Raw genomic sequence first — 17,873 nt, 5'->3', positions numbered from 1 at the left:
TGGCTGCTTTTTGATTTGTCTCATAGATACGTTGCTGACAGAAGGTTGATACCCCACACTTGATATGTAATTTCTTAAGCTAAAAACCATTTTCTGGATTCCCTTGTGATTAGAATGAATGCCATCCATTCGAATATCTATATTTTCCAAATTATAATCCAGAACTTTAATGTCGGTATTTTGAAACTCGCCGCGTAAACCATCTGCTATATCGTCTAAAGCCCGGTTAAATTTGTTTATTTCATTGTTAGTTTCGCGTCCAAAACTGCCGTTTTTGACCTTGGGTAATTTACAAATCGCTACTTTGTAAGGCTTTATTTTATTAACGCACTTCGATAAAACGACTCCCAACTCTTTAGCGGCATCTTCTCCTGCCGTACCTTGATCAATGGAATTATGCCCTGTATGAATAATCAGACATTCTGCTTTTGTTGATAGCGCATAATTGTCAATGATATTATTGAGGTCTTTTATTGTCGAAGATGGATAAGAGTGAATGGCAGCATCATTACTGATGTCATTTTGGCGAACCAGTTTATACGAGCTGTCAGAAATAATTAACTGTTTTGTGAAACGAGGAACAAACTTTGGATAGAAATGACGGTTGACAGTAGATTTTACGACATCTTTTTCTGCTGTTTTTTCGCTAATTAGATTTGATATTAATTTATCATTCTGACTCCTCAAAAATTGAATCTCAGATTGAGCTTGATTATAAAGTTCTTTCTGATGTTCCAATTCAAGCTTAAGTCTGTCCAATTCTTGGTTATTGTCTTGATTCTTGTTTGCTAAGTTAAGTGACTCCCTTCTTTGATTTCTTAGTTGCATCACCTCGCTTATTAGTTTCTCTTTTGTCCATTTCGTCAAACCCGAAATAGTATCTGTCATCTTGATATCTATGCTTTAGGGTGATTTGGTTTTAGTTATTCGTGCATAAACCAGAAAAAAAAGACTCGACCTGAAAATGACACTATATTAAATTAAAAGTTAAATTGGTTTGGTCTCACCAGTTTGAAGTCCAGATATAGAATACCCAATAATTCCGTTTGCTTGTTGAAGAAATAAAAACTTGTTTGCTTTATCGCAAAAACAAAAAGGTCTTTGTCAGATAACGTTCTCAATGATTGGAAGTTGAAAAAAAATCTATCAGCGTGTTCTTTCACATAAATTTACGCTGCTGACTTTGCTTTTGACTTTGCTTTGTTTCTTTGTTACTTTTCGTAGTTTACTGGTACGGTCATTGCTAATCACATCTGGTGAAAGTCTCCTTATTAATACCTATGCAGTATTGAAGTTTTGCAAGTTCTCATGTCCTAGCTGGAACTAAATTCCGAGAATTGTCGGGAGCACTACGTATCCAAACATGCGTGTTTTGATCTTTGCGTAGGGAGGTAACTTGTACCAACCATTTTTGATTACTCTGGACCTGGTTTTTTGGACTTTTTTATTTTCTATTGTTGTCTGCGTTTGACCATGTAAGTGAAGCATTTAATTCTCCTTTTCCATTCCAGACGTGAGCGTGTGGAAAAAGAGTTGCAGTTGAGGACAAAAGCGATGCGAGAAAGGGACGCACAGCAGGAAGTGCGCAAGTACAACTTCACTCTCATCCGCATCCGGTTCCCAAACAACACAATCCTACAGCTTGTCTTCAGAGTAAGAGTTTAAATCAACAAGGTTCCTTCGTATGAATTGTTCCCTTCTTTTAGTAGCAAACATTTGACGCAAAGTTCTTATCCATTATATTTTGTTTTATAAAAATCTAAAACACTTAAGTTTTGACGACTTCGACTGTCAAAACTTACGTGTTGGTTGAACTTGACCTCGCTGCAAAAAAAATGAATTTGTCATTATTCAATGTCACCAGAATGTCAATTATGTCGACAAGTTCTCGAAATGCAAGCAAAGGAAACACATGTTTGTAATTTTTGCTACAACATTATAGGCTGAGCTATCAAATCGGTTGTTAGAGAAATATTTGCTGGAAAATACGAAGTTTACAGTCATGTCTTTGTGAAATAAAATCGCAAAATAATGACTTAAGACCCATATCAGTGGTCCCATTCCTCTATCTCCACTCCTGGGTGGAAGGCTCAGGGGTGTACCTGCAACTCTGTTATGCTTATAATAAAAATGTATCACGTGACCTGTCATAGCTCGAGAATTATTCCGATATCTCATTTCGATATCGACTAAACCCGAACGGTCAATTTGAGGTCAACCTAATGGTTACTTCGAAATCAGGAGACTCCATTGCGTTCCATTGTAGAAATGATGCTCTGCATAGTTGCTGTCAAGGATCAATCACGCAAATTTTTGGGCACAATATTGGCAGTTTCTTTCCAGCAGCTGTTTACATCCTCAGCAACTGTCAGCTCTGTTGTATATATCCAAATAAAAACATGTTTAGACGTAGTATGTTTAGGCGTTCGAGAAGTTCGGAGATATCTTGTCTTATCTGACTCCAATATTGGCATACGAGTGTATTCCATACACACTTTTGGACTCAACGGGGCAAACATTTGACGAGGCAACATTTCTCTCTGACCTTGGATTGGTTAGTTCGCGCAACTTTTTCCTTTGCATTATAGTTAGAGTTTTCCCTCTAACTTTTTGCAATACCCTCCAAATCGCTTACAAGTCTTTGTTTTACAAATATCTCAAAATGCAACGGTTGGGAGCCAAAAAAACTCGGAAGCAAAAACTGGGATCACCGTAGTCGCCTGGGAGAAATGTGCAGAAAAACTGACATTTTCTGCAAGCTCTGCACCGCACAGAGTAGTTTAGTTTTAAGAAAAAATTAGCGAGCTGGCCACTCAAAATCTAATTAGAATCATTCGGCGCTTTTGTTTGGAAAGCTTGCAAGAACATTAATTATAACGCCTGGATGACCTAAATTCTTTTAGATAGAGCAATAGGCTAGTGGAAAAGATGCAAAATAAGGATCAGAACGTCTCCCAGCCGTTCCCGCTTTTTACCACGCAGAACCGTTTATTGGCCAGTTTTTATATGGATTAAAGGAAAATTTAAAGTGTCAAATTTTTTTTCTCCCAATAGCTTCTCCCAAATAGCTTCTCTAAATCCCACGGAATCATCCCTTAAGGCTGTCACGGCTCAACCAAAGCAATTTCAAATTTGCAAAATTTCTGAAATTTTGTCACTTCTATCTCCAAAAAAAATTCAAGAAATGTTTTAATAGTCATGAACCTCTCAATGGATTCTGTTTTAGTCGCTCTCCTTTTGCAATCCAAAGATATTGGATTGTTTTGCTGCTCTTTTTTTAAAAGATGACAATATTTTTGATTTCTTGGGTAAACAGGTAAAGAAAAAGTGCTTGGTGTGTAGAAAATTCGGGGTAAGGCCTAAAGTGAATAGGTCATTTTTGAACTTAACATGTGCTGTTCTAAGCACTTATCATGTGCTTATCATGAGCCCTATCATGTGTTCTTGCTGTTTTTTGAATTTTTATTTGGTCTTACATTGACGTTTTCAGTTTTAAACTCGTGCATTCGTTAAAGTGTAGATTATAATAGCCATTCAAAAATGGTTTTTATGACACAAGTATTAGGGAGTTAGATAATTTTGCATTTTTATTTAAAATTTCAGGTTTTCTTCTGTTATTTTCAACTGAGATGAAGTCGTCAACTAAATGTTTGTTTAAAATTAGTGCTGTGTTTATATGTAGATTTTAGCTTTACAGATTTGGCTTTAAAGACTTTTGCATCCAGAAGCTCTAGAGAATATGCAGTATTTTTTTTTTGCTAATCTGTAGTTTTTTTTACTAATATTTGTTGTTTTGTCTGCCTATGCTTGCCCGTTTAATGTCCGGAAAGTTTTTTAGATGTCATGTTTCGTTCTTGCTCTCGTATGTTTTTGTAAAAATTTTGTCGATCTTAAATTTAAAAGAGCAATTCTCCGGTTATGTCTGCGTGTATGTAAAGCTATTGTGCTTACTAGTCAAAAATTCTTTTCAGCTCCTCCAAAGGTAAAGGATTGATATAACTGCATTTTTTTCACTTTTGTATATACAGTTTTTGTTTTTGAAAGCCGCAAAGCAATTGCTCAGGCTATATTGGCCTTCTATTGGTTTTTTATTTCGTCAAGATTTTTGTTACGATCATATGACGTCACTCTTTTTAATTGCTCTTGAGCGAAGTTATAGCAATTATTGTTAACGTGTGTCTTTTTTAATGCAAAATTTTTGCTTGACAATTTTGACTTCTTGAGTGACTTTTACGCCCTCGACTTTTTGCGTTTGCGTTTCGCGTGATCTAAAATTCTCTCTCAATAACAATTTCAAGCTGCTTAACTCAATTGGCGGGAATTTAATACTAAAAGTCAAATGAAAAGTGCGCCGAAACTGGTGCGTTTGTTCACTTTAAATCTTAGTAGTTGTATATCTTATCCTCTAATGTGTTTGTTTGAAGCCCACTATTGAACTTCTTAATCCCATTTAGCCCCCCCCCCCCCCCCGACTGAATCAGGTTGCAATTGATTAGAACTCCTACTAGTCGTTCGAGAGCAATTCTTCCGACTTTTAGTCTGTTATGTTTGTTCATTCGTTCATGCAATTTTTATTGAATTGCGTGTGCGTGATGTGATTTTTCAGTGTTAGTGTTGTTTTGTTCATTGGCCTGAATAAATTTTTGGCCACACGTGACTTGCCTCACTCTCAATAGTGACTTCTTAGCTCAGAAATTGACTGACTTTTCTTTGACTTATTTTAAATAAGAAATGCAAAGTGCTAAGAAACGCTGGTAGCTCGGCAATTATCACTGTTTAATAGCCAGCGTCAGCCTCTCAAACGGCTATTATTCAGGCGCTCTCCTTTTTTAAATTCGCTTTTCCTTTTGATCACGTTTTCCGTTTTACATAAGTCACGATTTTCACGTTTGTCTTCTTATTGCATTCACTGTTTCATCTGAATGGATTCTAATTCCTTTCACGCATTGAATTACGCAATGTAGTGAATACCGTCAATGTCAAAAGAGCCAAATCAAAATCAAAAGAAACGTGATAAACCGATAAAGCCCGGTCATTAAGTCATAGTGCGTTACGTTATCAAAGTTCATTAGAGCGACTGCCAGCTGATATTACCATTCAGCTTAATACCCTTGAGTTTGAAAGCTGAGGTATCTATAGGTTTAGAACCTAACTGAAACTACACACTCAATTAGTACAATTTTTGAAAGTTAGGAAAATTTTTTGTCAATTCCTCTCTTTTGAATAGCCGCACAGCGATAGCTGGGGCTATTATTGGCGTTCTCTTGGTTTTTTTTATTTCGTCGTCATGATTTTTGTTACGACCATATGACGTCACAGCCACTTTTTGTTCATTCGTTCATGCAATTTCAACTGAATTGCATGTGTGACGTCATTTTTTGCTCTTAGTGGAGCGAGTTTTTTTTGTTCATGCGCGTGATTAAATTTTCGGTCACACTTGACTTACCTCACTCTCAAAAATGACTTCCTCACTTTGAAATTGACTTTTATTTACTTTAATTCAAAGAGATAAGGTCAAATGGGTGTGTGTCACTCTAAATGAAGGTTATTTGAGATCAGCTAATAGAGGCAGCAATAACTTATACAGATTTTCATTCAAAATATAACTTCAAACATAACAAATCTTCAAACTATTTAACAACAAACAAATCTTTCAAACAAATCTTCAAACTTCAAACTATATAACAAATCAGCCTTCAATGAAAAGACGAATTTTTTTGGTCTGTCTCTTTACTGTTTTTTATAGACGACCGATCTACGAATCTATTGCGGCTATTTTCTGGCAAACTGCCAGCTATGTTTTTCTTTTTCTGTTTCAATCCCGATGTGCGTCTGGCGCGTCATCGGCGGCTCTTTTCCGGCAATCTTCTGGCTACATTTTAAGTTTCCTGATCTTTTAGGGCTCAAATCACTTTTAGGGTAAACGTTTTCAAAAAATTTTAGTCGGAAGAACTCTTGAGCACACCGTTTCTTATCTTGATACAGTCGATAGTCCTTGATATAGTTTTGATTTTTTTTAGTCGAGGTTATTTTTGCTCTCATCATGGTGTCTTTTACAATTCAAAGAAGGTGTCTTTAATTTTTTTGATGTGGCAGATTGTCTTTGATTGTAATTTTATAACTTTTTTTCTGTTCCGTTTTCGGTTTTCTTATTTTCTGTCTGAAAGTTTGGGATGTCTGGTTTTTAATTGAGCCAGCTTTTCAATGATTTTTAGGACAAATTTTTGCTGTTTGATATTTTGTTTTTGATAAGTTTATTAATAAATTTTTATATGATTGTATTTCTAATATTCTCTATTTTGTACCTAGCTCAAAGTTTATTCTACACTTTGAAAAAATGCTTCCTGGTAATTAACTGATATTTCTGTTGGATGTTGCTTGTTTGGAAAATTTAAAGAATTTTTTTTTATTTCTGAGCAGTTGTTGGTTTGCCTTATTTTGTTTCCCTTTTATTTCTGTGGAGCTAGTTTGCGCACCAGCATTAGCTTGAGCTTCAGGTTTTTGTCGCAGGTTTTTTTTAATTGCTCTCGAACGACGTTTGAAACAATTATTGTATACGTGTTGGTCTTTTTTATGCAAATTTTTTGCTTGACCGTTTTTGCGCTTTCGGCTTTTGTTCTAGAACATTCTGTGACTTCTCCAGTGAATTTTTTCAAGATTCACCCCTTCATTTTTAATGATTTTATTTGATTTTGAAATGAAGGTTGTTGCTAATGCAAAAGTGATTGTTAGCTCTTGAGTAACCACGTTGTTGTAGCTTAGTGGTAAAGATGTATGATCTCTATGCTGGAGGTTATGAATTCGAACCCTATCAGGTCCGAGTTTTTGCACCCAAAAAAATTCGAAGCTACCCCCCCCCCCCTATATTAAATTGTCCCCGCCTGTCGTTCAAGAGCAATTTATCTGACGTTCGTCGGTTTATGTTTTCAATGCTAGTATCAATATTATCTCGGCCAGCCATCTGTTTAGTTGAACTGAGATTGTCAATAATATTAGTGACAATTTTTTAACAGCTAACAATCTATAATTGCCCCCCCCCCCATTTTGTGCATTAAGGACTGGTAGTCTTTTCTTTCTGTAATTTCTTTCAACATTTTTTTTGGTGCAACTGATATTAGATCAGTTTTGTGAGTTTTCTTGAAATCTATCATTCTTTGCTTAATTTTCATTCTGTGGTTTATTTTCATAAGTGAATATATTTTATATGTTATGTATTTCTCTTTCTCTCTCTCATTCTCTCTCTCTCTCTCTCTCTCTCTCTCTTTCCTCAATTCTTTTGTTGATGCCGCACTTCAGCTGCTTTTTTGTGGCGTGATTCCATCTGTTACGCTCATTGACGCTGAATTGTAGTAAAAATGCTCGAACATTTTCTAAATCATAAATGACGTAACTATCAGTTTTTGGGAAATCATTGTTAATTGCTCTCAAACAAAGTTTGTGGCATTATATTAGTCCTGTCGGTTTTTTTATGCAATTTTTCGTTTGACCGATTTTTCGTCTGTCCCATTAAACTTTTCGTCCTCAAGAAGAGGGATAAGCAGGTAGCGCCCAGCGGGCATTAAGTGCTCTTAGAGCTTTTCAGCTCACTAGTCTCCAAGTATGCGATTCACTCAAACTGTTTTGAAGACTTATACTTATGGTGTGAATGGCGGTTCTTAGAGGTTGAAGAACCCCCCCCCCCCCCACCACTGTTGCCCCCTTCTCTCGCTGTTGCTTCTCAGCCCCCCCCCCCCCCCCGGTGCACCCCTCCCGTGGCTAGCTACTGACGAAGCCAGCCGGTCGTTTGAGAGCAATTCGCCCGACGTTAGTGGGTTATGTATTGTCGTTGTTTCTTCTGGAGTCCAGTCTGTTACTCAACGCTATCAACAATTTAATGCTTTTGGATTTGTACCTTTAGGCTAGTAGTTGTTAGGGAAGACGTTAACAACTAATGTAAAAAATATGAAAAATTGCATTTGGCCGTACTTTTTGCCGTTGCCGAGCATTTCCTCAAATATTATTCCGTTGTTTTTGTTCAACTGTTCTGCGAAGAAGTTTGAAGCTTTTGTTGCAAAGTTTTCCATGCAAAATTTTGTCTTGAATTATCGAATTTCCCTGAATTCTCAAATGCTTGATAATTCAGCGTGATCTAAATTGTTATCTCGCTGATAGCTTCTCTTAAGGTTTGTGGCATTTACCTAGATCTAGTTAGTCTTCCCGGTTATTTTTTCAGCGCTGAATCAATGAGTTTTATTTGATATATTAATCTATCATGTGTCAAGATCATGTCAAAATTTACACGGGGGGAGGGCGGGGGATGTCAAGGCGCCTTTTGTTGAAATTCTGGCCAAAATTCTCCTTGGTAACGTGCCCTTACATCCTGGGACGCTAGTTCTGATGCGATTTCGCCATGCTCGGTCTCTCTTATGATTGAAAATTTCAATGTCACATGAATTTTGTCTGATCATGGCAAAAATCAAGTTGTATAAACTCATCAACTAATATCATGTTAAAATTTTTTTTTCTGAATTTGTCATGCTTATAAATGCGTATAAATTGACTGCGTATCTACTGACTTAGAACTGAGTTTTCCAGTTAATATGGGAATGTAAAGGTTCAGCTCTGAAATTCCTGGGACTAGGAGCTGGGTTGTAAGACCATTTTCTATTCTCATACATTATTGTTCTCCTGGCTTCTTCGCGTCTGACAGTCATAACTATCATCTTAAATTAAGTTTCAATTTCGCTAATTTAGGATTTCATTCACTGCATGGCGTATCGATCGATTTAAAGAAGTCACTGGGAGTTGAATTATTTTGTTTGAGATTTTTTCTGGAAGTTGTTGTGCTTGTATGATTTTGATTGTACGCTTGTACACTAATTAAATTGTAAATTGATCTTCTTGGCCGACAGAAAATTTTTTCATATTTCAGGTGCCTGCTGCAGTGCTGAACTTCCAATGGGACGAGGCCGTATTAAACGATGTCATCGCTCAGAATCCTAAACAGGAAATTAAATTTTTGTCAGACGAATATTTGGACCAGATTAGTTGATCAATTATTCCATTAGAAAGGTCACGGTGGGCGCATGTCTGACGACAGTCTTGTTGTATATTCGAAATTATTGCTATTTTGATAGTGGAGTTAAATAAATTTGTTACAAATGAATTTGTTATTTTAACGCGAGAGTTTATGCGAATTAATGTTTCTAGTGCTACTACTATTTGATGCTTTTGCAAAAGCTAGTCTTAAATTTTTTGCCCAGGATTTTAGGGAAACGGAGTTTCCAATGCTACTATTTATGCTGAAAGTTGAAAAGTCCTGTTTTTTCAACACTAATTTTCTGTTCTAAGGAAAATTTAATAGATTTAATAAAATCTAATAAGAAAATTTAATAGGATAAAAAATTAATATGCGAGATTGATTTGACAAAACTGATTTAATGAGCCTGTTCTAAGCGTCTTTTGGGGAAGTCTGCTAGCTTTTTAACTAAAATATTTCAGTTTTTGCCTTTTCAAAGCGAAAGAATCTTTTGCCACTCAATTGAACAGATTATCAGAGCCAAAATCACCTTTTTTCAAGTTGTTTGCCTCAGAGGCAAAGGCCATGTTACAGCTCATATGATTAAGGAGACTTTGTTTGTCCATGTTTATCGAATGAGGGAGCTAGATGCTGGCGTAGCATTTTGTGCTCAGCCAGTAAATTTAGTGTAGAACGGCTTGACGAAAGTCTGCTGAACGCAAGGCTTTAGCTGATAGAAAGAGTAGCTCTCGTTTGTATTATTCCCAGGTTTGTATTACAAATTATATGCTGTTATATAGCACGTTACTCTGTAAGAAAATAGCACGTGCAACTGCGGGTCATGCAAAAATTTTGCTCACTAAGCTGGGGGGGGGGGGGGCGAAACAGAATAGATCCAAAATTTTTGCGAACTATGCCAAATTTTTGGTTCACGTGCGGAATTTTCGCTGCTTTTTTCGGATTTGCTCTGTTTCGGCCTCCAGTGTTTTTTGCCTCCAGTGCTTTTTGCCCCTAACTACAATTTGTGCCATCATTTAGCACGTTCCTATGAAAATAGCAGCTGCGCGTGGGTGACGGTTAAGTTATATGCCCACTGAGCTAGATAGTGGTTTTTGGCACATATGTCTGCAATTAACTGTGCGTTTGGCTGATTAAGCATAGTTTTGTTTTCTCGGTTTTTTGCTTACCTCTCAGTCGCAAGTAATTGAACAGAAGTATTAGCCCATGGTCTGTTGAAAATTATTGTTTAATAGTCAGTTTTTAACAGCCGCTGTCATCCACTCAAAGGTCAATTATTTTAGTGCTCTGTTGTTTATTACAATCCAAAGGACTCTGATTGTGTTAGTGCGCTGTCTTTGGTTTTAGAGATCTGATGACACGTCTCTGACTTTTTGATCTCAACGGTAAGTCAAATTAGTGGCGATTTTTGTCACGCTGAAGTAGTCAAGGGAGCGAAAAAGTGTTTAGGTTTGTAGCGTGATTTTTTTCCTGAAGTTATACTTAGTGGAGTCAGAAATCGGTGTTTGAACAAATTTCGGTTTTTGAAAAGCAATTTTTTTAAGTTTGGTAGTTTGCTATTTTTGTAGGTTTTCTGATATTCGCAACTAATTTTATATCAAAATGTCATAAATATTTGTTAGTTCGTCAGTTTTTTAACCAAAATTTCAGAATGTTGAGTTTTGTACTTCTTTTTAATCTCCTGTTTCGTCGTCTCAATAATGACTGATCTTATTGGCTCTCTATCGAAGCTTAATATAAGCTCTGTAATATCTCAAGGTTGCGTACTACTTTGTCACAAATTGTGTTCAAAACGTGTGATCTTTTCAATCTTGCCCAGTTCTGTAGTCTTTTAGTTGTTTTTATCACTAAGTCTCATTAACTTGGCTAACGATGCATAATTGAATCTGCCTAATTGTTTACGTTCATAGTTGTTTATTTTCATGATACTTTCATTTCGAAAACTATTATCGATTTTATGACGTTTACTTACACTTGTTGTACTTTTCGTCTTTTATTCTTCTTGTTTCCTTTTCATTCAATCTAGTTAATGAGAGGTCTAATGTGTAGCTAATGAAGCCTTAATGTAATCATTTCAGCGAATAGCTAATGTTTTCTTTGACTTTCACACAAATTGTCAAAAGTGAACTTTGCCACATTTTATTCAATTAATTTAGTTGTCTAATCGCTTAGTCTGATTATTGAATAGTGTCAACAGTTGCTAATGAAGCTTGAATGAATCTAATTAAAGCACTGACTGCATTTGTTTTGACTATTTAAACGCTCTATTTTTAAACAAAAATAGTGCACTTTTGAGTCTGATTTTCTCTTAGTCTCGGAAATAACAGTCGTATTGGCTGCAGCGTTTGGCTACGGCTTTCGTTGACTCCAGACCATCTATTTTTGAGAGGCTTGTGAATTTTTGATTCTTACATTCTTTTGGAATCCAAGATTCAAAAGTTTTACCCCTTTTCTCCTATCAGAGGTGAAGTTTTTTAATTACTTTATGTTGTATTTTATGCTGTGATTAGATATTTTGGTAATAGTTATCTGTTTTTTTACTGTGATGGCCTTAATTTTCAAAAACTTTCTTGAGTTTTTCCAAATATCTGTTTTTGCCAATTTTGCTTTGTCCGTTATTGATTTCGTCAAGTTAGTTTTATTTTATACTCATTCTAAGCTTGAGCAGTGTCATAATTTATTTAAGTAGTTTTCTTAATTGCTCTCAAACAAAGTTTGTAGCAACATTGTTAGTCCTGTTGGTCTTTTTCGCTTGACCGATTTTTCGTCTGAACCATTTGACTTTTCGTCTCCAAAACCGGGATAAACAGGTAGCGCCCAGAGGGCGATAAGTTCTCTAAGAGCCTTTAGCTCTCTGGTCTCCAAGTATGTGATTCACAGAAACTTTGAAGACTTATACTTATTGTGTGAACGGCGGTTCTCTAGAGGTTGACCCCCCACTCGCACCAGCCCTCATCACTTCAATCAGTCCACAACCCCTGCGCATCGTTCACCTCACGCCCCGTGCAGCTGCGCTTATCTCACGCACCTTCATTTAAGCGAAAGCTAGCCTCACTAAACAGTAGCTGTCTACTGACGAAGCCAACCGCTCGTCGGTCATTTGAGAGCAACTCGCGCGACGTTAGTTGGTTATGTTTGTTTTTGAGACTCTAGTTTTTTTGGAAACAGAAATTTTTAATTTTCTCAGATTTTTTGTTTATTTTTGTGTGTGGGGATCATGTATTTTGTTGACGATAAAAGTTTGATGTTGTTGGTCATCAATAGTTAATTCAGTTCTTCGGATTGTTTTTCAGGACTTGTCGATTCGTTATTTTAATTCTTTTAATTCGTTATTTCTTAATTTGTTTACTGTTTTTCGTTTTACATAACTAACGACTTTCGTTTGACGTGGAATCATCAGCTTTGGGTTATGTTTTGTACCCCGAATGATTCACAATAAATTATATCATTGGTATTTTTTTGCACTCAAGAATTCAAGTTAAATTGAGTTTGTACCTAATACCTGTACTTATGAAGTTTAAAAGAACAAGTTGAGAAAACTCGAACTCATTGCGGCTTTCAACACTCCCATTCCCAATTCCCCGTATTGAACCATTCGCGTATTTTGCATTGAACTCACCCCTTATATACCATTAGTGTGAAAAGGTGTTAAATATGCTCTATTAAAGTGAAATTGCAATTATTAATTTAAATTTCTGATGCCGCAGCTAATGGTTTTAGTGACACTAAAGTAGTTGATTTTCAAATAGTTTCGTGATTTCCGTTTTCACCTAATGTTTTGTGTGCCTATAGTAATTCAGTAGGTTTTATGCACCATATTTTAATGTTTCTAATTGCTCTCGACCGAAGTTTATTGAGCAGTTATTGCATTCATGTGTGTCTTCTTTTATGTATAATTTAGTTAATCTCGAATGAAATTTGAACAAATTATTGTGAATGTCTTTTTATGCAAAATTTTTGCTTGACCGTTGTGACTTTTTGATTGACTTTCCCGCGTTATTACTTTGCGTTTTACGTGATCTAGATTTTTCTCATTTACAACCTTAAACCGCTGAACTCAGTTAACTACTAATAGTCAAATGAAAAATGCGCTGAAATTGATGTCTCCCCCCCCCCCGCCTCTTTGAGTATTAATTGTGGCATATAATAACCTCTAATGTTGTCATTTGAAACTCCCTTAGTCCTCTCTCCTCCAACCTACCTTCCGATTGAATCAGGTTTGAATCGATGGAGTTCCCACTAGTCGTTCGAGGGCGATTCTTCCGACGTTAGACGGTTATGCTTAAATTATAAAATATTTCGATGGATTTTTTGAGCTTGTTTAATCAAATTGTTCTCTCATTCTTAGTTTTAAGCAGTTGAGTTCAGTCGGTGGCAGTTTATTGCTAAAAAGCAAACAAAAATGATGCGACTAATCTAGTTAAATGTTTTAACGAAAACTTCGATAGATTTATATAACATCGTTTCAAGCCCCTTTGTAAACCTATTGCCTCGCTCCGCTGCTACTTCCCCAATAGCGGAAGCAGATTAAAATGAAATTGAATCTCGTCTCCGGTTTGGGAGCAGTGCTTATGACATTAGTTGGTATTGTTTAAAACGTGTTGTTATGTACCCAAGGGTTTTATTAACTGACACTATGTACATTCAAAAAATATAGGTGTCTTTGATTTTTGAGCAGCATAGATTGTTCTTGTTACGCTATTGTCTCCTCGCGTTTCTGACAAGTCGTATGTGCTTTCCTTTGAGGATGCGTTCAATGGTAAAGGTAATGATACCAATAAAACCAACAATTTTTGGTCAAAGTTCCTTTTTTGGCTGGTAAACAAACCACCGGATGGAAATTGTAAATTACCCATCCAAGTGATCTGAATTCTGCATATAATCATGGAAGTTTTCGATTTGCGCTATCTTTTCTCGTTCTTGACTTTCGGAAGTCGATCTGGACTTTTTTCGATTGAAATTTTGTATTGAAATCATCTGTTATGACGGAAGTGCGCTTATTATTCAGATAGAATGCAATCTGATAAAGCTGTGTTTAAAACAGGAAAATTTAACTTATAGCAAGGTTTACATATTATAAAAAATGAAAACGTTTTATATAATCAATTATCAACAAGGAAACCTGTTTAATTGCTCTCGAACGAAGTTTGAGGCAATTACTACAAATGTGCTGATCTTCTTGTGCAAAATTTTTGCTTGAACGTTTTCTTCTAGAGTGTTCTTTTGATTTCACGCTGGACTTGCGAGCATTCAGAAATTATGTCTGTTGCAAAAATAAAAGCGGTCGTGAGAGAAGACCGTGCATAGCCCTTGTAGCCTAGTATTTACTGTGCGCGACGCGCATCCTGGCGGTCTAGGGTTCAAACGCCTCCGTAGTCAGAAGGTTTTACATCATAAAAGTTTATGCCCCTTTTAAATTGGTTGCCTCGCAAGTCGTTCGATAGCAATTCGTCCGACGTTATTCGGTTTGTTTCTTTTAGGCTACTATTCGGTTTCTTGAATCAGAGTTTTTCAATGAATGTCAATTGTTTGTCGTAAAGGTACTCTTCGCCCTATCTCCATAGGCTTACGCAGTTGATCTAGGGAATATAGATTTTGTCTTTCCAAAAATATTCTTGCAACGTCTATTTAATAAGATTTTTAATAAAATAATTATGATAAAAACTTACAATAAAATAAAATTACGTAAAACTGAGAATAAAACGTTTTATACTTTTACTGTTATAGCACTATTTCTCGTTATTCCAATTTCTAGGACCTGACGTATCGACGTCAAAGGAAAATGATGATTATGCCTGGAAAACTTCAAGGAGAATTTTAATATTTGATTGTAATTCTTAGTTCTAAGGACATTTGAGATTATATAATATGTAATTGAGATTTACCTGAAAGTTAAACCATTTGTTTTGTATGTGGCGTCTGTAAATAGCAAATGAATAGTTTCTGTCTGTCAATGTAAAATTTAATTTGGTGGGCAACTTGGTCAAGGTAGTTAGCATTTGCTGACAATAGATACAGAGATTAACAAATATCTTATTTTCATTCAAGCTTTTCCTAATTTTTAATCTATCCTGCAAATTTCCTTCTCCTTATTGCAAGCTAGTGATTAAGAAATTACCTCTTGTGTTGCTAGGTTACATAAAAATGGTAATAAAAGTAGGTTATAAAACCCCGCATTTCTATAATTGCTTAGGAAAAAGGCAACGTAAGTTTGCGAATGACTTCAACTGCGGTTGGTCATTACTAGTTACTTGGTCATAACCAAGTTTCCATCAGCTAAGAACAATCAGCTCCCCTTCTTTTGTTAAAGTGAAGGTGATTAAAGATGGAAAAGAGGAAGCTAAGCAAGACTTTTTCAGTCTTTTCATTTCCGCCCTCAAAAGCTTTTTCTTTCTCGCATTTCTTTACCTTCAGATGCTGCTTTGTAAGTGGTCGTCATAATTTGCGTTAACGTTTTCAGAATCTTACTGTTTTTGCGTGCTACCGTTGTTTTGAGTTCGTGTTTAAACGGCTCATGAATGGTAAGTTTTTGACACTATTATATTAAAAAATTATAGATTGCAACTATAAATTGGAATAGTTTTTTTGCTATTCCAGTGTCTAGATAGCAACTCCATTTTTTTACAGCATGGAAGGATGGCGAGCCTTCAAGTTGTCATAAGCAATGATAAGTGAGAACTGGTAAATGAGAGGTAAAAAATAATATTTACAAATTCGCCCTACTTTAATTACTATTTTCTTAGATTCGGGAAAATGCATAACTAATTGTTTTTTAAGAAAATATCTTGCAACGAGGTGTATTAATTATTCTATCTTATTATAGCTGCAAAATTGTAAGCTGAGCGAAGCTATATTGCAGTGTTCATGGTTTTGTATACAACCCAAAGTACTCGGATTGTAATGGTGCGCTGTCTTTTATAGTATTATTTAAAGTATTATTTGTGTTCTAATTATGCATACGTGTTCTAGTTGTGCCTATTTGCAATGGTTTTAACTCATCTATGGGTAGCTATTACTTGGTATGACTTTTACACTATATGTTCCCATAAAATATTAGTGAGTATATGATTTTTGCCCCCTTTTAAATATGTTTTCGGTGTCGTATCGCTTAGTGTCATCATTTAAACGTCTCATAGGTTGCTGATGGGACATAAATGAACCTAATTAATGGCTAGCGGTTTTCATGAATATGACCCTTCGTTCTCACTAATTTTAATTTTTAATGAATTTTTTAGTTTTGCGAGTGTTTGTCGTACTTTTTGTTGCCTTATCATTTAATCTCATCAGAGGCGTCTCATAGGTTGCTAATGAAGATTATTTTATTCGATATATGTCTTTCTGACTTTCACATTAACTGTTACCAAAAATGTTATGGCACTGTTTTTGTTTTACGAGTTTTTATTGTTCACGCTGTTGTCTTATCTCTTAGTGTTCTCATCTGTTTCTAAGGAAGCTTTAATTCACCGAATTAGTCGTTTCAGTTTTTAGTTATTGTTTTCTATCAATTATCAGCTGTTCTGTTATGAAAAAATTGAGTTCTTGTTTTGCTGGTATTTGTAGTATTTATTCCTGTCTTGTCAATCAACTTTGTTAATGGAAGGGCTCATTTGTAACTGAGATATCGATTAAGTTTAAATGTTTAAGTGAATATATGAATCTTGCCTTCAACTTGTATTTCCTTTGTCCCCGAGTTCTATTTTTCGCTCCGCTAAAACGAATTTTTATGCCTGCTAATGTTTTATGTTATGCTGTAGTTAAGGACTCCGGCATATATTTATGAGGCTCTGTTACTTTGACACCGTTGACTTAGGAAGATAATCTGAGTTTAAGATTATCTGCTGCGTCATTGATTCCAACTAGCTTGTTTTATTGTGTACTCATTACAAGGATGCGTCGCATCAGTTTTTTGTTGACTGTCTTAGTTTTGATGTTGATTTGAAACTGTTTTTGGTCAGGTCATTATTTAACTCAATTCTTCGGGTTGAATTTATTTGCTATGTTTTTTTAAAGATGTTTTTACATTTTTTGATGACTTAGTTTTCGAAACTGGATAGAAGTAACGCTCTGCTGGCATTAGATTGCAATGGAGATCCTAAAGTGTCGTTAGTTGTCTTTTAGCTGCGTAATGTACCGAAGTTGTTGGGAACGTCTAAAGTTCGCTTTTGGAGTTTTTACCACCAAATTCTGTTGTTTTGTTTTTGTCCTTTGTTTTCAATTTTTCGAACAGGTCCAGATCTAAACGTTACATGTGTAAAGCTCGTATTTGTCTTCTGCAAGCTGGAATAGCTTTACATATCTGTTTTTGACGTAATGTTTCGGAAATGCAAACTTAATTTTAAAAAAGTTTTATGATTTTTGCCTTTTTCATTTTTTGTCATTTTTTGAGTTTGGGTCTATAGATGCAAATAAACATTTTTCAGGGCTTGTATTTGGCCTAATGGATAGTTTTGATGGCAGCAAAATAGCGTTGAAGATATCATTATCCAAATTTTTAACGACATTTAAAATTTGACATTATATTCAAGTTCTTGTCCTTCGAATTTTTTTAAAATGTAGGAGTCAATGGATCACTTTAAGGGTTGGAAGATGGTGTATGGGTATTTTTTAGTGACAGTCAAATAGTTTCGAAGATATTTTTATCCGGAGTTTCAAGTACTTTTAAATAAAGTTTAACATTTTTTCAAATTTTTGAGATTTTTTTGCCTTTATTGTTCTAGTTTTTTATCTTAAGGGGTCAATGGACTGTTTTACCGGCCTGAAGATGGTTTACTGGATAGTTCTTAGTGAAGTTGAAATAGTTTTGAAGACACTAATTTAGGAAATTTGTTGACTTTACATCAAAGTTTGGCTTTTTTCA

General features: G+C 35.5%; 2 protein-coding genes across 6 annotated transcripts in view; both read left to right on the top strand.

Moving 5' to 3' along the window:
• Positions 1-9,194, top strand: part of LOC142344764 (UBX domain-containing protein 6-like) — a 506,836-nt gene extending 497,642 nt beyond the window's left edge. For 4 of the 5 annotated variants that reach the window (XM_075396680.1, XM_075396679.1, XM_075396678.1 and 1 more), the window contains 3 exons: positions 1,512-1,653; positions 2,423-2,554; positions 8,912-9,194. In XM_075396680.1, the coding sequence (XP_075252795.1) occupies positions 1,512-1,653; positions 2,423-2,554; positions 8,912-9,031 (394 nt within the window). In that variant the 3' untranslated portion in view covers positions 9,032-9,194. Of the gene's footprint in view, positions 1-1,511; positions 1,654-2,266; positions 2,368-2,422; positions 2,555-8,911 lie in introns of those variants that run through there. The other variant, XR_012759277.1, reaches the window with a different exon arrangement.
• A 5,785-nt stretch (positions 9,195-14,979) lies between these two features.
• Positions 14,980-17,873, top strand: part of LOC142344759 (uncharacterized) — a 94,923-nt gene continuing 92,029 nt past the window's right edge. The window contains exon 1 of the mRNA XM_075396669.1: positions 14,980-15,537. The gene's annotated coding sequence lies outside the window, so the exon portion shown is untranslated. The remainder of the gene's footprint in view (positions 15,538-17,873) is intronic.

The sequence above is a fragment of the Convolutriloba macropyga genome, chromosome 8, assembly GCF_964194025.1.
Source record: "Convolutriloba macropyga chromosome 8, txConMacr16.3, whole genome shotgun sequence".
Classification (NCBI taxonomy): domain Eukaryota; kingdom Metazoa; phylum Xenacoelomorpha; order Acoela; family Convolutidae; genus Convolutriloba; species Convolutriloba macropyga.
Note: the sequence above shows the minus strand (reverse complement) of the source record. Positions and strands in the feature narration are given on the sequence as shown.